Raw genomic sequence first — 24814 nt, 5'->3', positions numbered from 1 at the left:
TGTATTCCTTCAATGAACTCTAAATAAGTCATAGCCACAAGTGTGAAAAGGGAGAGAGAAAATAGCTGTGTGTACCAAAGCAGCAAGCTACACTAGCACTCCTGCAGCTGCTGGCAGCCACACTCAAATTAATGAATGAAGAAAGGGGAAATAAAACATTTCATATTTATGATAGTCCTTGAGAATTCATGAAAGCCATGCTTTCTCTCAAGGATTAATAATATATTACATTCAATAATAAAAGGTAATCAGTCGACTGTAGCTTACACAGACAGAAGCATGTCCAAAAGCAGATAAATGGCACCACTTCACACATCAGATTCACAGACTTAGAGCCAGTCGTTTCTCTTCTTTTTCTTCCTGTCTCCGCATGACAAGCACAAACATATGTTTTCTTTGCCGAAGCCACGTCGTTAGCTCCTGGCGTTGCCGAATGATACAAAATTGTCTTACATTTTCCCTTACAAAAGTGCTTTTGTTTAGCTTTTACAGAATATCTAACAGACTTCAGCAGCGTTTCCTTTAAAGGAAGGCAGTGATTTTGGCTTTCGAGAGGCTACAGTTCAAAAGAGATACAAAAAAACAGCACAAACAATACAATCAGACTGGAGGACAAAGCCTCCAATACACACTCCCAAACGCACAGACAGACAGAGTTCTTGCAATACAATTGCACAATCTTTCATCAGCACTATTGTGTTGCAAAATATAGGTATGCATGCAGAACACAAAGATCTGAATTGCCAGACTGTCAGTGCTTTACCCATCAAAATAAGAGTCTTCTCAGCAAGCCTGAGCTCCACTTTTAATCACTGTCTCTGATTGATTATGCCCGCCCAAAAGTGCACACTTTGCACTGAAAACATCACGGTGAATATTTGACAAATGGATCTCCTCTCCAGATATATTGCACGATGTGGAAAATTATTGCAGATGTGCTGTTCACATACAGCCTGTTCCATCATCCCACTTTATGTACATGTGTTCATTTGGCTCGGGGTGGACACGTGCTATTAAAAGGTTAATAAGGGCCTGTAGCATTGATTTCCACACCTGTCCAGGTCATTGTGTTTCAACTGACTGCTGTGAAGTAAGTAAAGCAGAACCAAACAGGATTTGTACAATAAACCTGTCCTTTCCTCTGTGTCTGTGGATGAAGAAGTGAACAGAATACCAACCTGAAAGAATATTTTTCTTCCCCACAGGAATCACAGTGCAGAGAGAATTTGATATAGTGCAGCAAGTTTGTAGTACAGATCCCTACGATGGCTATAAAGAACATCTAAAATAGACCTTGTTGCACTGATGGCGGTTCTCTTTCTCCCGCACTGATTGGTTTAAAGTTACCAAAGTCATCACCTTAAAAACTCAATAGTGCAGTGTTGACAAAGTAGGTGAGCGGAGCACAACAAAGACTTGGATACTGTATTATTTATTTCGGCTCATGCTTTTGTTGAGTGGAGAATCTTGAAGTTTCCTCTGTCTCAAGGAAAATGAAGCACTGCTGAATAAGCAAATGTTATGCAGTGGGTAGGTATTTCAAAGTCCTTCCTTTTCCTCTGTAATGTATCTGCATAGGGAGGTGTTTGTTATGGAAAACAAAACCAACTGCATGCAGATCATGCACAAGTGCTTCAAAGCACAAGGTCAAAATACTATGGGGAAATTAGCGACTTATCTGTAAACTTACTTATTGATATTCCTTATTCTGCGGCTGCTATGCCCAAATATTTTCTGCGTTCAGCCACAACATAAACACACAAATCCAATTGAATGAATATTTCATCTTAGTCTCTCTTTCTCTCCAGTGGAATCGTTGTTTGAATACCAGTAAGCAGGTATAGCCTTCCTTTTGGCCTTGCTGCTAATAATTCTCACACTGTGCCAGCACACACACACACACACACACACACACACACACGTGCAAATATTCCAACAAACATTATCAGAAACACAAGTTGACCCAAAATGACCTCGCTTGCATGTACAAAAACACAAACACCCACACAAAACCCCCACACACACTAACAGGAAGACATTAACACAAGCCTACCAGAGACCCTGACTGTAGCATCACACACACACACACACACACACACACACACACAGATTCTTGTACTTCTATCTTTGTGAGGACCCTCATTGTAACAGTGAATTCCCTAACAAGGTTATAATAGTTTTGGGTTTTTCACTAGTTTTAGTTTTAATTTTGTTGTGAATTTTTGTTTTCAAATTCAGTTAGTTTTAATGAGTTTTTAGAGTGAGTTTGCTAGTTTTAATTTAGTATTTATCAGTTTTAGTGTTAGTTTTAGTTTTTTGTAATGGGGTATTTGTTGGGTGGAAGATTAAAAGACGTCACAGTAAATTTTGCCTTTATTTCCTTTGTCTTATCCATCTTCATTATGTATGAAAAAAGTTGACAAAGAGGAAAACGAAGGACATTTTCACTATAATTTTAGTTAGTTTTGTAACCACACAATACAGTTTCAGTTAATTATCATTATCATGTAACCTTTAACCCTTAAAACAAAGTCTGAAATCTCAAAAAAGCCTTTAAAGAAGTGAGGACCGGCCGAAATGTCCTCACTTTGCAAAAATGTCCTCACTCTGTTGGTTAAAAACGTGTTCCGGTCCTCACTATGTAGGGAGTACAAGAACACACACACACACACACACACACACACACACACACACACACACACACACACACATTCTTGTACTACTATCTTTGTGAGGACCCTCATTGGAACAGTGAATTCCCTTGCAAGGTTATAATAGTTTTGGATTTTTCATCAGTTTTAGTTTTAATTTTGTTGTGAATTTTTGTCCTCACTTTGCAAAAATGTCCTCACTCTGTTGGTTAAAAACGTGTTCCGGTCCTCACTATGTAGGAAGAACAAGAACACACACACACACACACACACACACACACACATTCTTGTACTACTATCTTTGTGAGGACCCTCATTGGAACAGTGAATTCCCTTGCAAGGTTATAATAGTTTTGGATTTTTCATCAGTTTTAGTTTTAATTTTGTTGTGAATTTTTGTCCTCACTTTGCAAAAATGTCCTCACTCTGTTGGTTAAAAACGTGTTCCGGTCCTCACTATGTAGGAAGAACAAGAACACACACACACACACACACACACACAAGCAAAGGGAATGAAACTAAGTGCTCACCCAGGGCTTGATGAAACTCACCCGACACCGGGGTCATGGGGGTGGGTGGAAGGCTGTTGATGTTGAGCGCCCCCATCTGGTGGATCTGTGTGGCGGGAAAAGCCACACTAGGCGTGAGGTAACCTCCGTGGCTTGCTGCCATGATGGCTGCCTGCTGCTGCATGAGCTAAAGAAGAGGGACACGGAGAGATGGGGAGAGGAAAGGAGGGTTGGATAGAGGTGTGTGCAGGAGAGCAAGAGGGGGAACGGGGTGATGGGAGGACAGATGGTGATGAAAAATATAGTAAGTTGGGGAAGGAGTCAGACAAAGATGGGAGAAGGGGAGCGAGAGGGAAACATAACAAGGGTAGAAGAGAGAGAGGGAGGGATGTATGTTGAGGTTGATGGATGGATAGTGCATGGGAAGTACAGAGAAAGTAGAGCGGAATAAAAGAAAGGGAAGAAAAAAGAAGCCTGTCAACCTATGTTTAGTGAATCTGTCTATCCTCCCAGCAGGAAGCCTGTCACCAGCTGCAGAAACGATTTAATAGCTGTCTGTTGGGCTCATACAAATCAAGGCATTGACATGTGGACATTATCTCTGCGCTCAGGGAACAGGCAAAGTTTGCAGAAGAGTTGCATTGCTTTTTCCTTTACAATTGTCAAACTTCACAACACTCTGTTTGGCTGTATAGAAAAAGCACAGATGTCTGATACTCTGCTCTGTTATTCCCTGGCCTCATCTCTAATTTTTCTGATGTATTTGTAATGATCGCTTGCTTGTACGCTGACATTCATCCAGAGTTGTCTCTTTGTTTTATAATTCAGTCAGAAACCACCAGGCCTGTCTCTGGGCTAGTTTAGCCAAAAAAAAGGAAGGCATTTTGAATACATTTGGGGTTGGAACTTCATTAGATCAGCTATTCTCAAACTTCTCAATTTGGAAGTCAGTGTGTTAAAGTGTTCATGTGTTAATGTGTTTTAGTCTTTTTGGTCATTTAATGTCTTTTTTTGGGTCATTTTGTGTGTTTTTTTGTCATTTTGTGTGTTATTTGGTCATTTTGTGTCTTTTTTTTAATCATTTTGTGGTCAATTTGTGTCTTTTTTGGTCATTTTGTTTCCTTTTCTGGGTAATTTTGTGTCTTTTTTTTAGTAATTTTGTGTCTTTTCTGGTAATTTTGTGTCTCTTTTGGTCATTTTGTGTCTTTTTGATCATTTTGTGGTCAATTTGTGTGTTTTTTTGTCATTTTGTGTGTTATTTGGTAATTTTGTGTCTTTCTTTTAATCATTTTTTGGTCAATTTGTGTCTTTTTTGGTCATTTTGTTTCCTTTTCTGGGTAATTTTGTGTCTTTTTTGGTCATTTTGTCACCTTTTTTTGCTCATTTTGTTTCTTTTTTGGGTGATCTGAACTGTGCGTGTGAGATTGTGTTCAGTGAGCGGGGGTCGCGGACAACATGCATGTTAAATTGCGGGTCGCGACTCAAAAAGGTTGAGAACTACTGCATTAGATGACTGTTTTTTGCTACTGAAAAGTAGTTTTAGAAACATGCATGTCTGTATGTCTGTTTTGAGGTGTCACTGAGTCAGACACTGAGTCATTAAAACAATATTTTTAAAGCAGGCATAGTGAGCAACTCACATTCCAGACCGTGTTAGTAATACAGTACGTTAGTCAGAAAATTGAAATGGCAGTCGATTTTCACCCGTCGGACAATCCCACAAAGAGATAAAATCAATAGCCTTTCATTCACTCTGCATTTCTACTTAGCATGAAGTGAGAAGTGAGAGCCGAAACTATTTTCCATCAAATGCAGCCCACAGAGTGTTTATTCATGCTCACATGCACCGCTGCCCTGCACCGCTCACACACACACACACACACACACACACACACAACATGCATGAAGAGCGACAAAGACTATTTGAGTCTCCACACTCAGCTTAAATTCTCCCCGTGCAAACCACATGCTGAATACCTAATTCAGAAGAAAATCCATCATTGTACAATGGCTTTTGCAGCTTGTGAACCAGCGGCTTTATCTGGGGAATCAACAATCTTTTGCTGGCCTGCAGACCTGTGTGGTATAGGAATACAAACACAGCTGGACCAACCTCTTACCCCTGTCTCTGTCTCTGCATCTGCTTAATACTGCATAGCTGCCATGTGTCAGGGGAGCTGCTGATAGCCGTGGCCTGAGAATGACTCGTATAAGCAGAAATCAAACTCCTCTGCCACTGGCACTAATGCTAATGACGATGCTAGGTATAGAATGCCACTCTGCTTGTATTTGCATGGGGACCCTGCAACGGAAAAGCCAATTATTTTCCCTCAGTGGCCCTGTCAGCTAACCTGAAAGCGGCTGTCCCGCTGCAGAATGCCCAGCGCTGGCATCTCATCCATTAGCCACATGCCTTGCCACTGCTATCTATTAACGCCTTTTGTCATTTGCATAATTTCAATGTGACAAATGGGAATCATCCATTCCTTTCCAAATAAGATGAATTGAGCCTTTAAGGGGCCATAGCTGCAAAAGACAGCAAAGGAACAAGAAACTAAACAAAAGCAATGACACAGAAACAAACAAAGAGGTCTGGAGGATCTGGAGCTCCCGTGCTTTGGCAATGCTGTGACTGCTCCCCTATTAGGATGTGAACAGGGTTGGACTTCAGGATGAAGGGTCTGACTGGGCTGGTATTACAGAATAAATACACTGTCACACCACTCACTGTTTTTTTTGTCTCTTCTCTGGCTCCGCTCACTGCTTCCAGCCAGGATTTAGGGCTGATTCTAATAAGCTTGCAGGCTATTCGTTGTGTGTCCTGTGGCCTTATCCAAGCTACAGGCTGGATGGAGTCATAATGGAGTGGGAGTGAATACCAGCATCTTTAGAATACTAGCCTCTTTTCCCAATGCAAGTTGTAGATAAAGCAAGCCTTAATGCCATCCGTCAGATTGTCATGGATAACAACTCTGGCATTCATTGATGCTTCGTTCCAAATTGAAACGCAGCAAATTGGAAACCCAAGCATATAATTACGTTGGAATGCAGCGGTTAATACAAACTGGCTCTGATAAAAAAATAAATAATAAAGAGCAGAAAGCAGAGTGGTTATGTTGACAGAGATATTCAAAGTCGTTCCATTTTACTTTTCATATGCATATGCTTTTTTTCCTTCTTTTCAAAATTTCAAAGGCATTATATTCAAAAGCCATTCCCTTTTCTTTATTTATGCACTACCCAGCAGATAGCAAATGTCTCTGGTGGAGAATGAGCAGAACTGAGTCTTCATCATCACAGACACAACCTTTTCTGCTTCCTCTTGAAAAGAAAGGATGAGGAGAAGAAAAGGCAGACAGAAACAAGGGGGACAAAAGAGAAGCGCGTGAGATGAAAAGGAGCAAAGAAAGTTGCCCGGGCTCCAGCAGCATTCATTTAGTGTCAGACATCTGCTTTTTTATTGCAACCTGATGGCATTACTCTCCCCTGGTGCCAGCAGGCAATCACCTCTTTATCACATGGCAATTATCTCTGTAGCGCTGTTCTGTGACTCGCTGACTCTCAGCACTGTCACATGTGACCCCTTATAGCCCAACCAGCCGGGGATGGAGGAGAGAGAGAGAGACAAAGAGAGAGAGAGAGAGAGAGAGAGAGAGAGAGAGAGAGAGAGAGAGAGGGAGACAGTAGGTCAATGAGGTGAACTGAAAGACTGAAGACAGAAGACTGAAGCTCAAGGGCCTCATTTGTTACCCCCCCGTGCTGGCAGGCTGTATTTCCACAGAAAGATTTGAATAGTTTTTTTTTTTTTTCATCTGCTGCACTTTGTTGTGTGTGCAGAGCTAGTAGTCCTCACAACTCTAATACAGCTAAACCAGGTCACACACATGCACATGCTGCTGTGTGCATGCATACAGCTAAATGATGCAGTAATCAATAAGTTTTGGGTTTTTCATTAGTTTTAGTTTTAATTTTGTTGTGAATTTTTGTTTTCAAATTCAGTTAGTTTTAATGAGTTCTTAGAGTGAGTTTGCTAGTTTTAATTTAGTATTGATTAGTTTTAGTGTTAGTTTTAGTTTTTTGTAATGGGGTATTTGTTGGGTGGGAGATTAAAAGACGTCACAGTAAATTTTGCCTTTATTTCCTTTGTCTTATCCATCTTCATTATGTATGAAAAAAGTTGATAAAGACGAAAACGAAGGACATTTTCACTATAATTTTAGTTAGTTTTGTAACCACACAATACAGTTTCAGTTTTTTATCATTATCATGTAACCTTTAACCCTTAAAACAAAGTCTGAAATCTCAAAAAAGCCCCATGCTGGCAGGCTGTATTTCCACAAAAAAGATTTGAATAGGTTGTTTTTTTTCATCTGCTGCACTTTGTTGTGTGTGCAGAGCTAGTCCTCACAACTCTAATACAGCTAAACCAGGTCACACACATGCACATGCTGCTGTGTGCATGCATACAGCTAAATGATGCAGTAATCTGTTCCCATCATTCCTCATGTGTGCTGTGTTGCTGTTTGAATGTGACTCCCTCCAACAGGGGGAGATGTTTCCTAATGTGAGTTTACAGTCATCATCCTCCCTCTCATCCACCCACACACTGTCACTATTAGCGCCAAGTTAAAGCATTTCATCTCCTCTCATTTATCTCTCACACTCAGTCCAATGCATCTTTAAGGGAGGCGAGAGAGGGGCATGGTGCCGGAGCTGCCTTTAAATCTAAAACTTCTCTCTTGTCCCCCGACACAGCATGTAGTCCTCCACCTAAAGAGACCCAGGGAAGCTAAAATGGCTGTCTTCGCCGAGAGACGAGGGAAGAAAAGTGACTTGAATCAAATCTAATCTTGTACAAATATGATGTTTGTGTCTTGAAGGGGGAATACAAAAGGTAATAAAAGCTGGTTTTATTACTTGCATTCAACGATTCATGGGAGAACTATTATCACTCACTACTAACACTGGAATGAAACAAGGAATCGCACTCGCTCGCTCTCCTTCTGCTTGTGTTTTATGAAATCACCTTTTTGCAAATAGGATGTCTCCTGTCAGAGCACACCAGTGTCTGTTTCTATCATGGAAATGGCACATTTCTCATTTTTGGCATATGTTGTCAGTGTTGTACCCCTCCAATTTGTGTTCAGAGCCCCCTCCTTCTCCTGGTTTGACTAAAATCCAATTTACTGGCTGTCAGCTCAACTCTATAATCCTATCCACTGCTGTAGTCGAGAGGTAGCTCTTTGAATTTACCATTTACTGTACTCCCTGGTTATAGCTATATATACCATCTCTCCCCACGTCTGTATTCTATACTGTGCCACCTCCTCTTCTCTTGGCCAGTGTATATGGAGAGTGGGCGAACATGTAGTGTGTCTTTGGAGATAAAGTCCTTTTTGTGTCACTGCAGGTTTTTCGTCTTGGGGGAATATGTGCAGTTTATCTTGCAGTAAAGAAACATTTGTCGTATCACTTCAGCACATTCCCGGTGGCTACAGGGGAATCAAGGCTGCATAGCATATACATGCAGCCAGCACCCATGACTGTAATGTAATCATAACCACTGCACAAGCAGGACACCTACACTAAAGATAACTAATATTTCCCTTTATTCCACATTATTGCGTACCTCGCAGTCCGAACTGGTATTTAGACTCATTAAACAAGTCTTTAGCAAGATATGAAAACAAGAGCCTGGCCGATAATCCATTACTGCCTCTTGTGCGCTCATTACTTTATCAAAGTTTCGGCGAGTTTATCTCCAAGGTTGCTTTGCCTCGGAGTTTCTCCACCGACTTGGTTTATTTTGCTAAATTCATTATATGCAGGTACATGGCGCCCACAGTCTCAGTGATTCATAATACCAATACAAGGAAAATTTCACCTTCACTAACATCATTCATGCTTTATAATCTTTGTGTCGAGAAACCACATATGTGCAATTTCTCCTTTAGATTTAATGGTAATTGATTCTCTCTAATGCTGAAGTATCCCCTGTGCCCTTGTTACTTTCACTCGGAACTCAATTTCCTAGCATCATCCTGCTCTTTGTCATATTATATATGTGTATGAGAGAGAGAGAGAGAGGAGAAAGAAAGAACATTTGCTGTGCAGTGCGTGTGAGTGTGTACACTCTTGTGTGCGTCTGTATGAGTCGACACGGGTCTCTGCCACAGTAAATAAGAGTCATGGCCAACCTGAGCGGGGCACAATGGTCTCCCCGCAGACCGCCACTGACTCCACCACCCCTTAAACATTTGCATTTCTCCACATTTCCTGGGAAAGGGCTGCATTTCATGAATGGTAATGAAGGTGGGAGTTTTACTGGGGAGAGCACAAGAGATGGCCTCGCAATTACTCTAGGATGGTCAATTTGCACATTTCACACTGGGTCTCGTGGCTGTGATGTGAAAATGAGGGAAATGGATAAGCCCCCAAGAACTGGCTAACTTCAACAATTAATCCTGGCATTTGGAACCAGCAAAAAAATATATAACTTTAACATCCAAATAAGCACAGGAAAAATGAATTTGTGTTCCTCCTTCTCAGTAAATAAACACTGCGCTGATGTTTATGTGTATTTATGCAGTGTGTTATGACAGAAGAGCAGGTTTTTATCTCAGTGCTGGATGGAAAGCTTTTCTTAAATTCATTTTAGCCTGCTTCAAGTAGCTTGTGCGTGCGTGCATGTGTGTGCATATGAGGGTGTGTGCTTCGCCTCAGCAGGGAAGAAGAAAGTTTGTGTGCAGATAAGTTGCCCGTGGAACATTCTGAGTCAACCGTGGACCCTGAAGCATCTCATGGGCCCACAGGGAGGGACAGGGGGAGGGAGGCAGCGTGATAGAAGGTAGGGGCGCATGGTGAGAGGGGCTGCAGAGGCTGTCTGAACTCATCAAAGAGCCGGGGGTCTGCTGTGTGAGCATGGTGCCATGCCCTGAGGGGGGGCAGGGTGTGCAGGGGTAGGGGGACAGACTGGAGCTCATGAAGGGGTTGGAGGGTACAAGCTTGCTAAATGTGTGTGTGCCTACGTGCTGTGGGTAGTGAAAGCCTGGATGTAATGGCATAGCAGCACTGCACTGTAAGACTTTGCTGTAAATTTACAGTCAAATTCTAACAGGGAAATATCTTATCTTATCAATGCTAAAACAGGCTAGAAAACCAAAACAATGTGCTGAAAGACGCTGATCCGGGAACTACAGAGTCAAGTTAAATTTTTCTGTTGGATTTTCACGATGAGCAACACCTTTCACATGCATGTAGTCATTTAACACAATGTCAAAATGAAAAAAATATTATTTGATCATGATTATAGCAGCTTCAAGGGCTTTATAGAACAAGGTGAGTTAGCAGAAAGGACAGTTTCAGATTAAGTGAGTAAACATCATCTAAGAAACCCTTAGGATATTTTCTTACATTTACTGTATTGCAGTTTCATTCATACATGCACTGCAAAAAAAGAAAAGTTGGGTGAACTCAAAATTTCCAGGCAATAAACTTCGATAAAATTTTAAGTTGGACAATTAAACAAAATATTGTAAGTTTTGTTTTTGAGTTTGCTCAACTCTGAATTCAGATTTTTGTCAACTCAACTGTAACTGTAACAACTGTAATTTTACATTGGAATAACTTTTAATCCTAACTTCTGCAATGTGCTGAACTGGCACGATTGTAACGCCGCTATGAAATGTCAGCTAATGTTGCGATTAGCAATTTTGAGTTAGCATTGATACGCTAATGGATAACAAGCAGCGCCGCTAGCATCAGTTAGCCGCTAGCATCAGTTAGCCGCTAGCTTTCGCTAATGACCGAATTTCACAACAAAGAAATAAGAGTTATCAGAACTATTGTCCCTTGTTTTGAACCCCAACTTAAAGATATAAGTAACAACAACTCACCAACTTGTTTTTGAGCAGACAACTGGCTTCCTTTGTTGTGCTAACTCACATTATTGCCCTAAATGTCAATAATTTATATTTCCAAGTTTGACCAACTTAAATCACTGTTTTAGGCCAAAAAATACAGGTTAGCTTCTTTGCAGTGTGTGTCGACTGCATGGTTTATGCAATCAGCCAGTAGTTTTGTGTTTCCATTTGAGTGCCTTTTCCAACTCACCGCATGTGCGTAAGAGCTGTAGGTGCTGAAGGGAAGGGCGATGGCAGGGTTGAAGATGCCAAATTGCCCAACCATCTGCTGCATACGTCTGATAGTGCGCTCCTTGTCTGTGTCGGCAAACTTGACCACCAAGCTGGAGGAAGCACCCTGAGGGGAAGAGAGAACAGATAATCAGAGAAAAGGCAACACAGACACTTAACCCTGATTTACAGCCAGCACCTCTAATGCCAACACTCAGTCAGTCAGCCAGTCAGTCAGTCAGCAGCAGGATCACAGTCTTACAGCATCTCATCCTCTCTCCCCAAAAGACTTTGAGCTACTTCAGGATCCATTTGCATACATGACTGTTAGGATTTACTACGTATTTAGAGAGAGCCACTAACAAACGGCTTAAAAAGTCCAATACAAGAGCATGAAGAATGCTATTGTTTATTATTTCTGATTTCTTAGTATGGCGTGTTCATTTGCAACAACAACCGGTGTTAACATCAATATCTGGTGAGCTCCTCTAATTGCATGTCAGAGTTGTTTTTTTTTGCAACATCATTGCACATTTGTATTATTGCAGAGATTCGTGCTTGCTTATTTTGTGGCTGGCATACATAAACATGAATCCAACACGGATATGTGAGGAATAAAAATATTCTGCTTATTGAGTGAACAACTCTGTAGGCAGATGTGCAGAGACAGTAACCTTCCGTTCTTTCAATCAGTGTTTAACATGTACAAAGTCACTCGGGGCAAAGAAGCCTCGCTGTGCATGACATAAATACTTTATATTTCCCCCAGTTTTCCCCCTACGGTACAGTACATGTATGTAACCTTGGTGCTCCTCCTCACAGATAAAGCTAAAAGATCGGCAATGTACAATGATTTGAAATAAGAGCTACAATTGGCAGTGCTTCCTATTGACCTTGGTTAAAGTGTTCTTCAAAGTAAATGTTGCTTCTTGGTGCAATTTCTCTCATTCTGCCCTCCGTTTAGCCTCCCCCTTCCTGTCTGTGGCTGCTGCTATCCATCCCCTTATCAACACTATTACCTCTTTCTGCAGCCCAATAATGAAACAGCAGGTGTGTCTGCCACACACCCTTCATTAAGAATCTTCAAATGATTTAGCACTACAGTTGACCTTTTGTGTGCTCCGCCTCTCCTCCCCTCTGCGCCCCCAAACTGGCCAATCGATCCACATAAAAGGCCGAAATATTACTCTGATCTGACAGTGTAGAAAGGTTGTGTGTCAGTCACGATAAGAGGCCCCCTGAAATTGATGCAAGATTGTCAATAACAGTGGTGACTGGTGAACTGCCTGGATTGAAGGTTGGGGGTTGGGGCTTTTAAAGGGCTTTTGGTTTGGTTGGATCTGGGTGAAACCTGGCAGGAGTTGTGTTGGAACTGAAGGCAAGCAGTTATAAGTGGCAGCTGTAATTCCAGCTATGTTACCATTACATAAGGCAGTTGTTTAAGTAACTTTAACATAAAATGTTTCAGATAGAATCTACTTATTTTGATTGCATTAAATCTAATCTTTATGTGTATGTAATTCTAAATCAAGATAATTTTTAATGAATCCAACACAATAGATTTTGTCTGTTTTTAATTGACAGGCACTTCCTGTTAAGTTGTTATTAACTCAACTTGTGACGTAGTTAGATTAAATTAATAATATTGCGTGCAATCTGTTAGCTATTGTTCTGCCCTGTATGTCTTTAATATGTGAAGAGTTTAAGTTCATTGTTAAAATGTATTTATATTGTTATTTCCTTAAAAAGTTGGTTGAGCTTTTACTTTGAAGGTGGAAAACAAACAAGAAACAGGAAGTAGTGAAGGCATGAAAACAGAGAATAGAGCATGACTGCAGTTGAAAGGTTTCTCTTAAAGGAACACTCCACCGTTTTTTCATATTAAAACATGTTATTCGGTCAAGTAAGACGAGTTGATACAGACCTCTTGCGTCTCAATGCGTGCACTCAATCGCCCTGGCGCGCGGCGCCACTTGGCTAGCACTTAGCTTAGCCCAGTTCATTCATTAGGACCCAAACAGATGGACAGTTAGAAGCGACCAAACTCCTCCACATTTTCCCTATTTAAATACAGCTACACGAGTAGTTAAACGACCAAGTATGGCGACACAAAATAAAACGTGGCGCTTTTCGAAGCGGATAAAAAGGATAACTATAATGTATGGCGGAATAGCACTTGGGAGCACTTCGACTCGGCGCAGTAATATCATCACTCCTGAAAAATCTTCTCCCCTCAGGAGTGATGATATTACTGCGCCGAGTCGAAGTGCTCCCAAGTGCTATTCCGCCATACATTATAGTTCTCCTTTTTATCCGCGTGGAGGAGTTTGGTCGCTTCTAACTGTCCATCTGTTTGGATCCTAATGAATGAACTGGGCTAAGCTAAGTGCTAGCCAAGTGGCACCGCGCGCCAGGGCGATTGAGTGCACGCATTGAGACGCAAGAGGTCTGTATCAACTCGTCTTACTTGACCGAATAACATGTTTTAATATGAAAAAACGGTGGAGTGTTCCTTTAATGAATCCAGCGCAATCTTCCATGTGAATCCTTCAGAAAGCAATGGCTGTAAGTTGTGGATGTTAATTACATGTTTGACGATTAATGCAGGAGTCTTGTTGGACCTGAAGGAAAGCAGTTATAAGTGGCAGCTGTAATTCCAGCTATGTTACCATTACATAATTCATGAGTTTTTATTTTCCTTTGTTTGCATATTCCCCTGACTGAGGTCTCAGGAGTTCTGCTAATAAAGACATCTACAGAGATGCTCAGAGACAGGCGCTGGACCTTTCCACTGTAGTTTATAGATTTTATCTTCTCCCTTCCTCTTTCTCCCCACTTTCCTCAATATTCCCCCCGGCCCTCCCTTCCTGGCTATAGCTTGCTGGTTGAATAACAGGTTTGAAGCATTGTAGGTGAGAGGCCAGTTGGTTAGTTGGCTGCCTGACTAAATGGCTGATTGTCTAGTTAGTTGAGTGATTGACTAACTGGCAGGCTAGCTGGCTAGCTGCTTGGCTAACTGGCTGACAGACTAATTGTCAGACTGTCAAGACGGCTGACATCTGTACTCCAGCCAGCTGAGTGACTAATTGTTTAGCTTCTTGCTGGGAGTGCCATCCTGTCACACTGGAACAACACTTTTCTTGCTCTCATTGAAAGCTGTGTAGGCTATGATTCTACAATCAACAATGTAGAAACAAGCGCCCCAACATCATTATCCACAGAATATATACATTCTGTTTATCAATCTCAATATATATAAAATATACACTACCGGTCAAAAGTTTTAGAACACCCCAATTTTTCCAGTTTTTTATTGAAATTCAAGCAGTTCAAGTCAAATGAACAGCTTGAAAGGGTACAAAGGTAAGTGGTGAACTGCCAGAGGTAAATAAAAAAAGGTAAGCTTAACCAAAACTGAAAGATAATGTACATTTCAGAATTATACAAGTAGGCCTTTTTCAGGGAACAAGAAATGGATTAACAACTTAACTCTATGGAGTCTTGGGCTATTTTGTCAATTTTTGAATTCTTTTCATGTCTTTGTAAGTCATTTTGTGTCTTTTTTTGGTCATTTTATGTCTTTTGGTGTCATTTTGTGTCTTTTCCAACATAAAATGTGATTTTGAATCTTTTTTTTACTTTCAAAACACTATCATGCTCAATAAAGAATTTTAAATGTTGCAAATGTGCACTGAGACATTAAACTGCATAATTTTCAATTAAATTCTAGTCTGTTTTTAATTGACAGGCACTTCCTGTTAAATTGTTATTGAGATTGAGATGAGATGAGATGAGATTCAACTTTATTGTTATTGAACAGAGTAACAAGTACTAGGACAACAAAATGATCCATTATTAACTCAACTTGTAACATGGTTAGATTTACTTAATAATATTGCGTGCAATCTGTTGCCTCAATTTTATTGAGTAGCTATCGTTTATCTTTTTTTTTTTACAGTGTATGGAAACCAGAACGCTTTTGATACCAAAACTTGTTCCGTTGCCGCGGGATACTGCATTCATATGCAGGCTCTGGTTTATAGAGATGACTTCAAGGTTAACTTTGGCACAGTAACAAGTGTCGGGTTTGTCTGTTGTGTCTGTCCAGCTTTTTACTAACCGCATCATTAACTTTATTATGAGGTTTAACTTTGGGAGAGTCCAGGACAGGGCATCGCAGGATCAGAATACAGAAGAGATGAGCTGCTATATATATTGAATATTTTACCTCCTTCTCACAGTTTAAAAAAAAAAGAAGCTATTAAAGGCCTACCTTCTGTGGTAATGAGAGCTGCGTGTTCCTGCTCTGCTTCTCTAATTTTTGGGGAAGGCTGAGTTTTATAATCTGAGAGGGTATTAAGTTAGACCACTGTAGTCAACCCCCTTTCGAACGCAAATTAGACTGGAATGTGCCTGCTTCACTGACAGCAACACAGGTTACTGTGAATTCACCTATGGCTAAGCCCCACCCCCAAACGCGATGAGCCAATCACAGTGCGCATAGCTAACTCAAGACACTCGGACATTCTCTGCTTCCACATCCATTGAAATGCATTGAGTTAGTCCGTTTTCAGTCGTTTTTTATGTGTTTTTTCTTGAGATTTGAAGTTTAAAATGGTCAAACGGTGTGCATGGGGTACATGCAACTCTGACACAGGCGGCAATCTCCGTGTCTGAGCATGGAGGCCAACCAGGAAGTGCATAAAGCCTGCAATTCACTGAAAATTCCAGTAGGGGGCGCTAAGTTTGGCTGCAAAAGAAATCTGCCCATTCATTTCAGTGCTAAATTTGAAATCTTCTCACTTGATTTATTACCTCAGAAACATTTTTCAGGGACAACACTATGGTCTCAATCGCTAGTAAAAAATCTTCTTCAAGACAATTTGATGTCAATAGTTCTAATAATGGCCCCATTTAGAAGAAAATAGAAGATAAAGAATCGTATGATTTGGGGCGGGGCTACCTTTGATTGACAGGTCACTGACAAGGCGAGCCGTCATCAGGAGAGAAGCAGAACAATGCGTATCCACGGCAACGTGTCAATAAAGTTATATATAACGTTATATAGATAGAAAAGAGGACGTTTAGCGGTTTGGTCTCATAACTTTGACCCTTTCACTGTATTTTCACTTAATGACAGTTTATTTGAACGTTTTGTTCATTAAATGTCTTGTTCAGTGTTTGGTTGGACTAACAGACACTCCAAGGAGTCGCTGCTCAGTTTTCTGAGGTCAGGTGTTTTTTTGCTAGCCAAAACTAACATCCCAGTTAATGCTCCAGCTAATGCTAACATGAATTAGCAGCAGCTTCTCTCAGTCAGGCTGAGGTGTAGAGAGGCTGTAGTCAGTGATCAGATCCCTCTCCTCCTCCACAGTCCAATTATGGTCTGCTCCGCGTATCGGAAACAAGATGGCGACGCAAGATGGCGATGAGTATACTACGTCCATTACTTATATACAGTCTATGGAATTCACCTATGGCTAAGCCCCACCCCCAAAAGCGATGAGCCAATCACAGTGCGCATAGCTAACTCAAGACACTCGGACATTCTCTGCTTCCACATCCATTGAAATGCATTGGAGTTAGTCCATTTTCAGTCGTTTTTCATGTGTTTTTTCTTGAGATTTTAAGTTTAAAATGGTCAAACGGTGTGCATGGGGTACATGCAACTCTGACACAACATCTCCTCATTAATGACTGGAGACAAATCCAGCGACTCCGTCTTAACGAGCGCTAACGAGGCTGACATGACATGTCTGGTTGTATAAGAGCCTTCTGCCGTTCTCTTTCATACTCTTGCATGTTTGTCCCACTCTCTGCAAAGCTATTTTCAAGGAGGTCTTTACACTGACTTGGCCCTCCCACTGCTTCTTCCTTGGTCACCTGAATGGTACGGCTTATCGGCTAAGCATCCAATGCCACATTTGTTTATCTCCCAGGTTTTCCCAGTTAGGCCTGTCAGGATATCAGTGAGTAGAATCTCCATTGCTATAAAGAGAGCAGGATGAAGTGTGAAGTAAAAGTCTCATTAAATTTTTAAGCTGCCAAGTGTGAGCAGAATCCCCCTGCCAGGCGGCTCCCAGCTGCCTAGAGAGCCACTGAAGGAAGGGGAGTTAAACAGGGAGGATAAAAAGGCACTACTGAGATTCAGAACCAAAAGGAAAGTCTGCCTCTTTACACTTCCTTCTCATTGCCAAGCAGGCTTGGTGTCTGTCTAAGCTGCACGCCCAGCTATACATCCCATACTTCTTTAACTTATATGCCAGCTTGCATTACTGCAAAGTAAAGCCAGAAGAAAGACTGATCCTGTATTTGGTATATCGCTGTATTGGTTTCAAGTGTCAGATGGGGAAGGCCTCACTACCTGAAAGACATTCTAACTTAACTGTTTGTCCAAACTATTCGGGCCATGTCGCTGCAGAAGCAGAACAGGCATGAGTCATTTAATCCAGCTATTCTCAACATTGGGGTCCCGACCCCAATTGGGGTCGTGAGATGATTTCTGGGGGTCCCCAAATCATTTTGGAAGTCAGCTCTGTCTCCACTGTGTTAAAGTGTTCATGTGTTTTAGTCTTTTTGGTCATTTAATGTATTTTTTTGGTCATTTTGTATTTTTTTTTGTCATTTTGTGTCTTTTTATGGTCATTTTGTGTCTTTTTTTGGTCATTTTGTGTCTTATTTTGTGTCTTTTTTGGTCATTTTATGCCTATGTGTCTATGTGTATATATATATATATATACATATATATATATATATATATATACATATATATACATACATATATGTATATATATATATATATATATATATATATATATATATATATATACATATATGCAAAATACCAACTTTTATGGTGAAATTAAGCATTATTTGTGTCATTTTTTTTCAAGGCCGACATAAATATTCAATCAATATCACTTTTAAATTCCAGTTGGTATTTTGCATATATATATATATATATATATATATATATATATATATATATATATACATAAAAAAGACACTGAGCCTCCACTATATTCTTGCTCTGACCCTAGACTATAGATCCAGAAACTTAATTTCCTCATCTTTGATTGCCTACTTACAAAAAAACTAAGGGGAAATGGTCCAATGACTGTGTAAGATGGGCAATTTGGTGGCCATTTGATATACAAATTAGAAGGTCAAAAACTCAAAATTTCGCTTGGGAACCATTTTTTTTGGACTCAGCACCCTTGAGATATGTAAGGTAGGCCGGTTCCCGACTTGTACCCATAAATGCTGCTCACTTCTTATAGGAGGCCTTTTTTCTGAAATCCGTCTAGACTAAAAGGCGTCCGATCGGAAACAGTACATTACGTAAATAATTAAATTTTGAAAAATGAATTAAAAATTCTTGAGGATGCACACCTTCGTGCCATACGCAAGCCACATACGAAATCAGAGGTCAGTCTGACTAACGGACAGAGAGATATGAACTAGACACACACACACACACACACACACACACACACACACACACACACACACACACCTACCGATAGATATAAATTATCTGTTTTGCCACACATATACAGGTGCTACAGCAGTAGTATTACATATCTTGTAATTTATGTCCCTTGCATAATGCAGTTCCATGCTTGTTGTACTGATAAGGCATTACCACCCATGGAATCATAAATACACATCTTCTTCGAGCTTGGGTGGTAAAATAATGGATGACTGTAATCTATTAGGTTATTAGAATGTAAATTGCCTGAGTAGAAATACTCGTGGGGGAGATGACAGATCTTAAAAAATAAACATTAACTTAAAAATATAAAGGCAGAACGTTGTTTAATGAGTAGCGGCACGAAGATCTATCATCCTTGTGAAACACTGACATTAAAAGTCTGCATCTCATTGAATACACAATGAGATCATTACTGTTTTCTGACTTAAACCAGCATTTTTATACTGTACTATGTGCTGCTTTGTTGCCTTTGCACCTTTCATTTTATCATAATTTAAGGCAGTGACATATTGATCTGTACATCATAACAATGTGTCTAGTTGAGTATCAAATCCTGGCACTCATGGCACCTGCATGTGTGTGTGAGGTAATAGAGAAGATCCAGCAGCTGGGGAATCACGTTGCTTATTTTTTTTTTTTCATACCCTCTTTGCTCTTCTCTTCACTCTCAATCATTCAGCTCCCTCTTCTATGCAAACTTTACCTCATTTGCTTTCCTTTGTTCTGCTCTTATCCTTCCATCATCCTGCTCCAGTGTTTCTGTGTCGGTCCCTGTGTCAGCTAAAACAGCCTCAAACCCAGGCAGAGCTGACGTGGGTACGGAGTGGAAAAAATCAGCATGGCTCTGTGGACCTGACCCACACCACCCACACCCCCCCCTCATCTCGGTGTAAATCTGTCCCGGGACTTACTTCCTACACGGCCCCACTGAATCCCGGCAATTTGCTTTACAGCTCTAGCGTTTAAATGTTTAATTGAGCCACTCATATCCTGCACAGTGGCAGTGTGTGTGTGTGTGTGTGTTCTTGTACTTCCTACATAGTGAGGACCGGAACACGTATCTAACCAACAGAGTGGGGACATTTTTGCAAAGTGAGGACGTTTCTTCTTTAAAGGCTTTTTTTTTTTTTTTTTTCATTTTTTTTTTTCAGACTTTGTTTTAAGGGTTAAAGGTTACATGATAATGATAATTAACTGAAACTGTATTGTGTGGTTACAAAACTAACTAAAATTATAGTGAAAATGTCCTTCGATTTCGTCTTTGTCAACTTAAAAAAAAAAAAAGACAAGCGTTTAAATGTTTAATTGAGCCACTCATATCCTGCACAGTGGGAGTGTGTGTGTGTGTGTGTGTGTGTGTGTGGTGTGTGTTCTTGTACTTCCTACATAGTGAGGACCGGAACACGTATCTAACCAACAGAGTGAGGACATTTTTTGCAAAGTGAGGACATTTCGGCCGGTCCTCACTTCTTTAAAGGCTTTTTTTTTTTCAGACTTTGTTTTAAGGGTTAAAGGTTACATGATAATGATAATTAACTGAAACTGTATTGTGTGGTTACAAAACTAACTAAAATTATAGTGAAAATGTCCTTCGATTTCATCTTTGTCAACTTTAAAAAAAACAAAAGACAAAGGAAATAAAGACAAAATTTACTGTGACCTCTTTTAATCTCCCACCCCAACAAATACCCCATTACAAAAAAACTAAAAGTAATAAAAACTAAACCAAAACTAAAGCATTTAAAAAGAATAAATACTAAACTAAAACTAGCAAACTCACTCTAAAAACTCATTAAAACTAACTGAATTTGAAAAAAAAAAAAAATCACAACGAAGTTAAAACTATAACTAATGAAAAATCCAAAACTATTATAACCTTGGCAGGGAATTCACTGTTCCAATGAGGGTCCTCACAAAGATAGAAGTACAAGAATTTGTGTGTGTGTGTGTGTGTGTGTGTGTGTGTGTTCTTGTACTTCCTACATAGTGAGGACCGGAACACGTATCTAACCAACAGAGTGAGGACATTTTTGCAAAGTGAGGACATTTCGGCCGGTCCTCACTTCTTTAAAGGCTTTTTTTTTTTTTCCAGACTTTGTTTTAAGGGTTAAAGGTTACATGATAATGATAATTAACTGAAACTGTATTGTGTGGTTACAAAACTAACTAAAATTATAGTGAAAATGTCCTTCGTTTTCGTCTTTGTCAATTAAAAAAAAAAAAAAAAGACCAAATCCAAAACTATTATAACCTTGGCAGGGAATTCACTGTTCCAATGAGGGTCCTCACAAAGATAGAAGTACAAGAATGTGTGTGTGTGTGTGTGTGTGTGTGTGTGAAAGCTGAACGAGGCTGAGGTATGCATGCTTGAAATATGACAGGTTAGGGTGTGATGGAGATCCAGCCAAGGTCTTATATGTGACCTGCTGATGCACTCATATAATTCATACACTTACACTATCTTGCTATCATCCTTCATACAGCGACATTATGTCATAGTTAGCTATTGGCAGATAATTTTTCATTTGGATGAGAACATGTGCTCATATATATGCTCCCACACAAGTATGCATAGTATATTTATGCATTGGTTGACCATCATTTATCTCCACACATACCTACTTTCCTTTAGGAGTCCATGCTGATTTTCTCTTCCCTTCCTGACTCACACATACAATACATACAAAATGTCCACTCCCCTCTACATGAATAACACAAATGTATTCAGCTCAAGTCCTCCGAGCTGGAAAATAAGATCAGTCAGGGAGCCTTTGACCCTAGCCTGTGGCTGTACGAGCATGTGACAGTGAAACAGTCAGAGGAGCAATATAGAAAGAGAGAGATTGTGTGTATGTGTGTGTGTGTGCTCATGCAAATGTGCTAGCCACAAAGTGCTTCTGTTTGTCCATGTTTATGTATGCACACACATGCATTGGTGTGTGTGCGTGTATGTGCACACTCATAAACTCTAAGAAGCCAGTGAGTGCTCATGCTTTCGGGGATTGGCAGTAGATCTATCAAATGGCTGTAGTTAGTTAGCTGCAGTGTTAATATTCAGAGCATTTCAACGGCTCAGCAAGGGCTTTATTCTCCCAGTCTGTTCAACACACTTATATATATATATATATATGCTGGCTCAGTTTGTCTTCGTTATTTAGAACAGTATTTCTCAACCTTTTTTAGTCGTGACCCCCAATTTAACATGCATGTTGTCTGCGACCCCCGCTCACTGAACAGAATCTCACACGCACAGTTCAGATCACCCAAAAAAGAAACAAAATGACCAAAAAAGACACAAATTGACCACAAAATGATCAAAAAAGACACAAAATGACCAGAAAGACACAAAATCACCAAAAAAAGACACAAAATCACCAAAAAAAGAAACAAAATTACCAAAAAAAGACACAAAATGGCCAAAAGAAGACACAAAATGACCAAAAAAGGAAATAAAATGATCAAAAAAGAGACACAAAATTACCAAAAAAGTCACAAAATGACCAAAAAAGTCACAAAATGACCAAAAAAACACACAAAATGACCAAAAAAGACATGAAATGACAAATTGACCACAAAATGACCAAAAAAGACACAAAATGACCAAAAAGACTAAAACACATTAACACATGAACACTTTAACACAGTGGAGACAGAGCTGACTTCCAAAATGATTTGGCGACCCCCAGAAATCATCTCGCGACCCCAATTGGGGTCCCAACCCCAAGGTTGAGAATAGCTGATTTAGAAAATCTTTCTATCAGCCCTAATGGAGTAGGAATGAGATGATCACTTAAAACAATCGTCATGCTATGGCTGCCTTTTATAAGTTCTGAATGTATCCAGTATTGTATTGTTTCTCGTTTTATTTCCTGTTCAAATCAACCTTGTTCACCCAAAAATACAAAATACAAATTTTCACTTGTCTGCAGTGATATCTATTGACACTGTTTTGGTGTGAGTTGCTGAAAGTTGAAGAGATGTCTGCCTCATCTCAAATATAATGGAAACAGATGGAACTATAAACTAAAACTAAATGCAGAATTCATCACAGTTAGTATATATATACAAAAAAATGAAGTTTCATTTTAAACATTAAATATCTTGTCTTTGAACTGTATTCAATTGAATAGAGGTAGAAAAGAATTTGCATCATTCTGTCCCGAGTGCCGAAACTTCTTACAACAAGGTCTGTAGATTATCTTGAGTTTGATTATCTAGATCAGGGGTCTCAAACTCAAATTACCTGGGGGCCGCTGAAGGCAGTATCAAAATGACACAAAATTACTAAAAAAAAATTAAAAATGACACAATATGACAGAAAAAAAGTAAATTACTTAAAAAAATACACAAAATGACCAAAAAAAATACACAAAATGACCAAAAAAAATACACAAAATGACCAAAAAAGACACAAAATGACTGAAAAAGCACTAAATTACTTACTAAATTACTTAATTACTAAAAGACACAAAATGACCCAAAAAAGACAAAAAATGACCCCAAAAAGACACACAATTATTTTAAAAAGACACAAAATTACAAAAAAAGACACAGAATTACCACAAAAGACACAAAATTATTTTAAAAAGACACAAAATTATTAAAAAAGACACACAATTATTAAATTAAGACACATTAAATTAAATCTTTCATATCAAGGTGGGGGCCACAAAATATCGTCACGAGGGCTGCAAATGGCCCGCGGGCCGCGAGTTTGACACCCATGATCTAGATTGATAAAGAGAACTATGTTTAAGAGGTAAGTATGTACTTTTGATTAGAGGGTGAGCTGTTCACACCATCATTGTATCATCAGTTTATGATTTATACATATTCCATCATTTTACTTTTGCATGATTTCTTTTTGCAGCCGTGACTCTTCTGTAAATAACGTGGAGTAAAACTAAAACAGGATGTATGTTCCGATGTTTTACCAGGAAGGCCTCACTACCTGGTACCTTTTGGGCAAGAGATTCTAACTTAACTCTAACTTAACTGTTTGTCCAAACTATTCGGGCCATGTTGCTGCAGAAGCAGAACAGGCATGAGTCATTTAATCCAGCTATTCTCAACCTTGGGGTCGTGAGATGATTTCTGGGGGTCGCCAAATCATTTTGGAAGTCAGCTCTGTCTCCACTGTGTTAAAGTGTTCATGTGTTTTAGTCTTTTTGGTCATTTTATGTCTTTTTTTTGTCATTTCGTGTGTTTTTTTTTGTCATTTTGTGTCTTTCTATTGTCATTTTGTGTCTTTTTTTGGTCATTTTGTGTCTTTTTTGGTCATTTTGTGTTTTTTTTTTTGTCATTTTGTGTCTTTCTATGATCATTTTGTGTCTTTTTTTGGTCATTTTGTGTCTTATTTTGTGTCTTTTTGGGTCATTTTATGTCTTTTTTGGTCATTTTGTGTCTTTTTTGTCATTTTATGTATTTTTGGATCATTTTGTGGTCAATTTGTGTCTTGTGTCATGATTCTACCTGAATCATGATTTCTGGAAAGAGACACTGCTGTGTCGTGTTGTATTGACAAGCTAGATTGATAAAGATAACTATATTTAAGAGGTAAGTATGTACTTTTGATTTGAGTGTGAGCTGTTCACACCATCATTGTATCATCAGTGCAAGTGAAAGATTTATATATATTCCATCATTTTACTTTTGCATGATTTCTTTTTGCAGCCGTGACTCTTCTGCAAATAACGTGGACTAAAACTAAAACAGGATGTATGTTCCGATGTTTTACCAGGATCATTGCTGAACACTTTGCTGTGAATAGCGGCGTCCTACTGAGGCGTAATGGTCCACTGGCGGTCCGCTAATCTCAGCGAGGCAGGCACACTGTGCCCTCTCCTCCAGCAGCCACAGGATATGAGATGCTGATCAGATTTCTATAATCAATTTACCAGAGCAGGAGGTATAAATCCTGTCCATTCACTCATTCTCCCTCTGCCCTCCTCTCTCTCTCTCTCTCTCTCTCTGTCTCTCACTCTCTCTAACCCCCCTCTTTTCTGCCCCCTGCTTATAGTTAGATGA

The 24814-nt window shown here is 39.7% G+C and overlaps 1 protein-coding gene across 1 annotated transcript in view; it reads right to left on the bottom strand.

Moving 5' to 3' along the window:
* The window catches only part of celf5a (cugbp, Elav-like family member 5a), a 294626-nt gene that overhangs the window by 23400 nt on the left and 246412 nt on the right, over positions 1-24814 (bottom strand). Inside the window, exons 6-7 of the mRNA XM_059342003.1 lie at positions 11273-11419; positions 3182-3347 (exon numbers count right to left, since the gene is read on the bottom strand). Of these exons, the coding sequence (XP_059197986.1) occupies positions 3182-3347; positions 11273-11419 (313 nt within the window). The remainder of the gene's footprint in view (positions 1-3181; positions 3348-11272; positions 11420-24814) is intronic.

This window comes from Centropristis striata, chromosome 9 (genome assembly GCF_030273125.1).
Source record: "Centropristis striata isolate RG_2023a ecotype Rhode Island chromosome 9, C.striata_1.0, whole genome shotgun sequence".
NCBI lineage: Eukaryota > Metazoa > Chordata > Actinopteri > Perciformes > Serranidae > Centropristis > Centropristis striata.
Note: the sequence above shows the minus strand (reverse complement) of the source record. Positions and strands in the feature narration are given on the sequence as shown.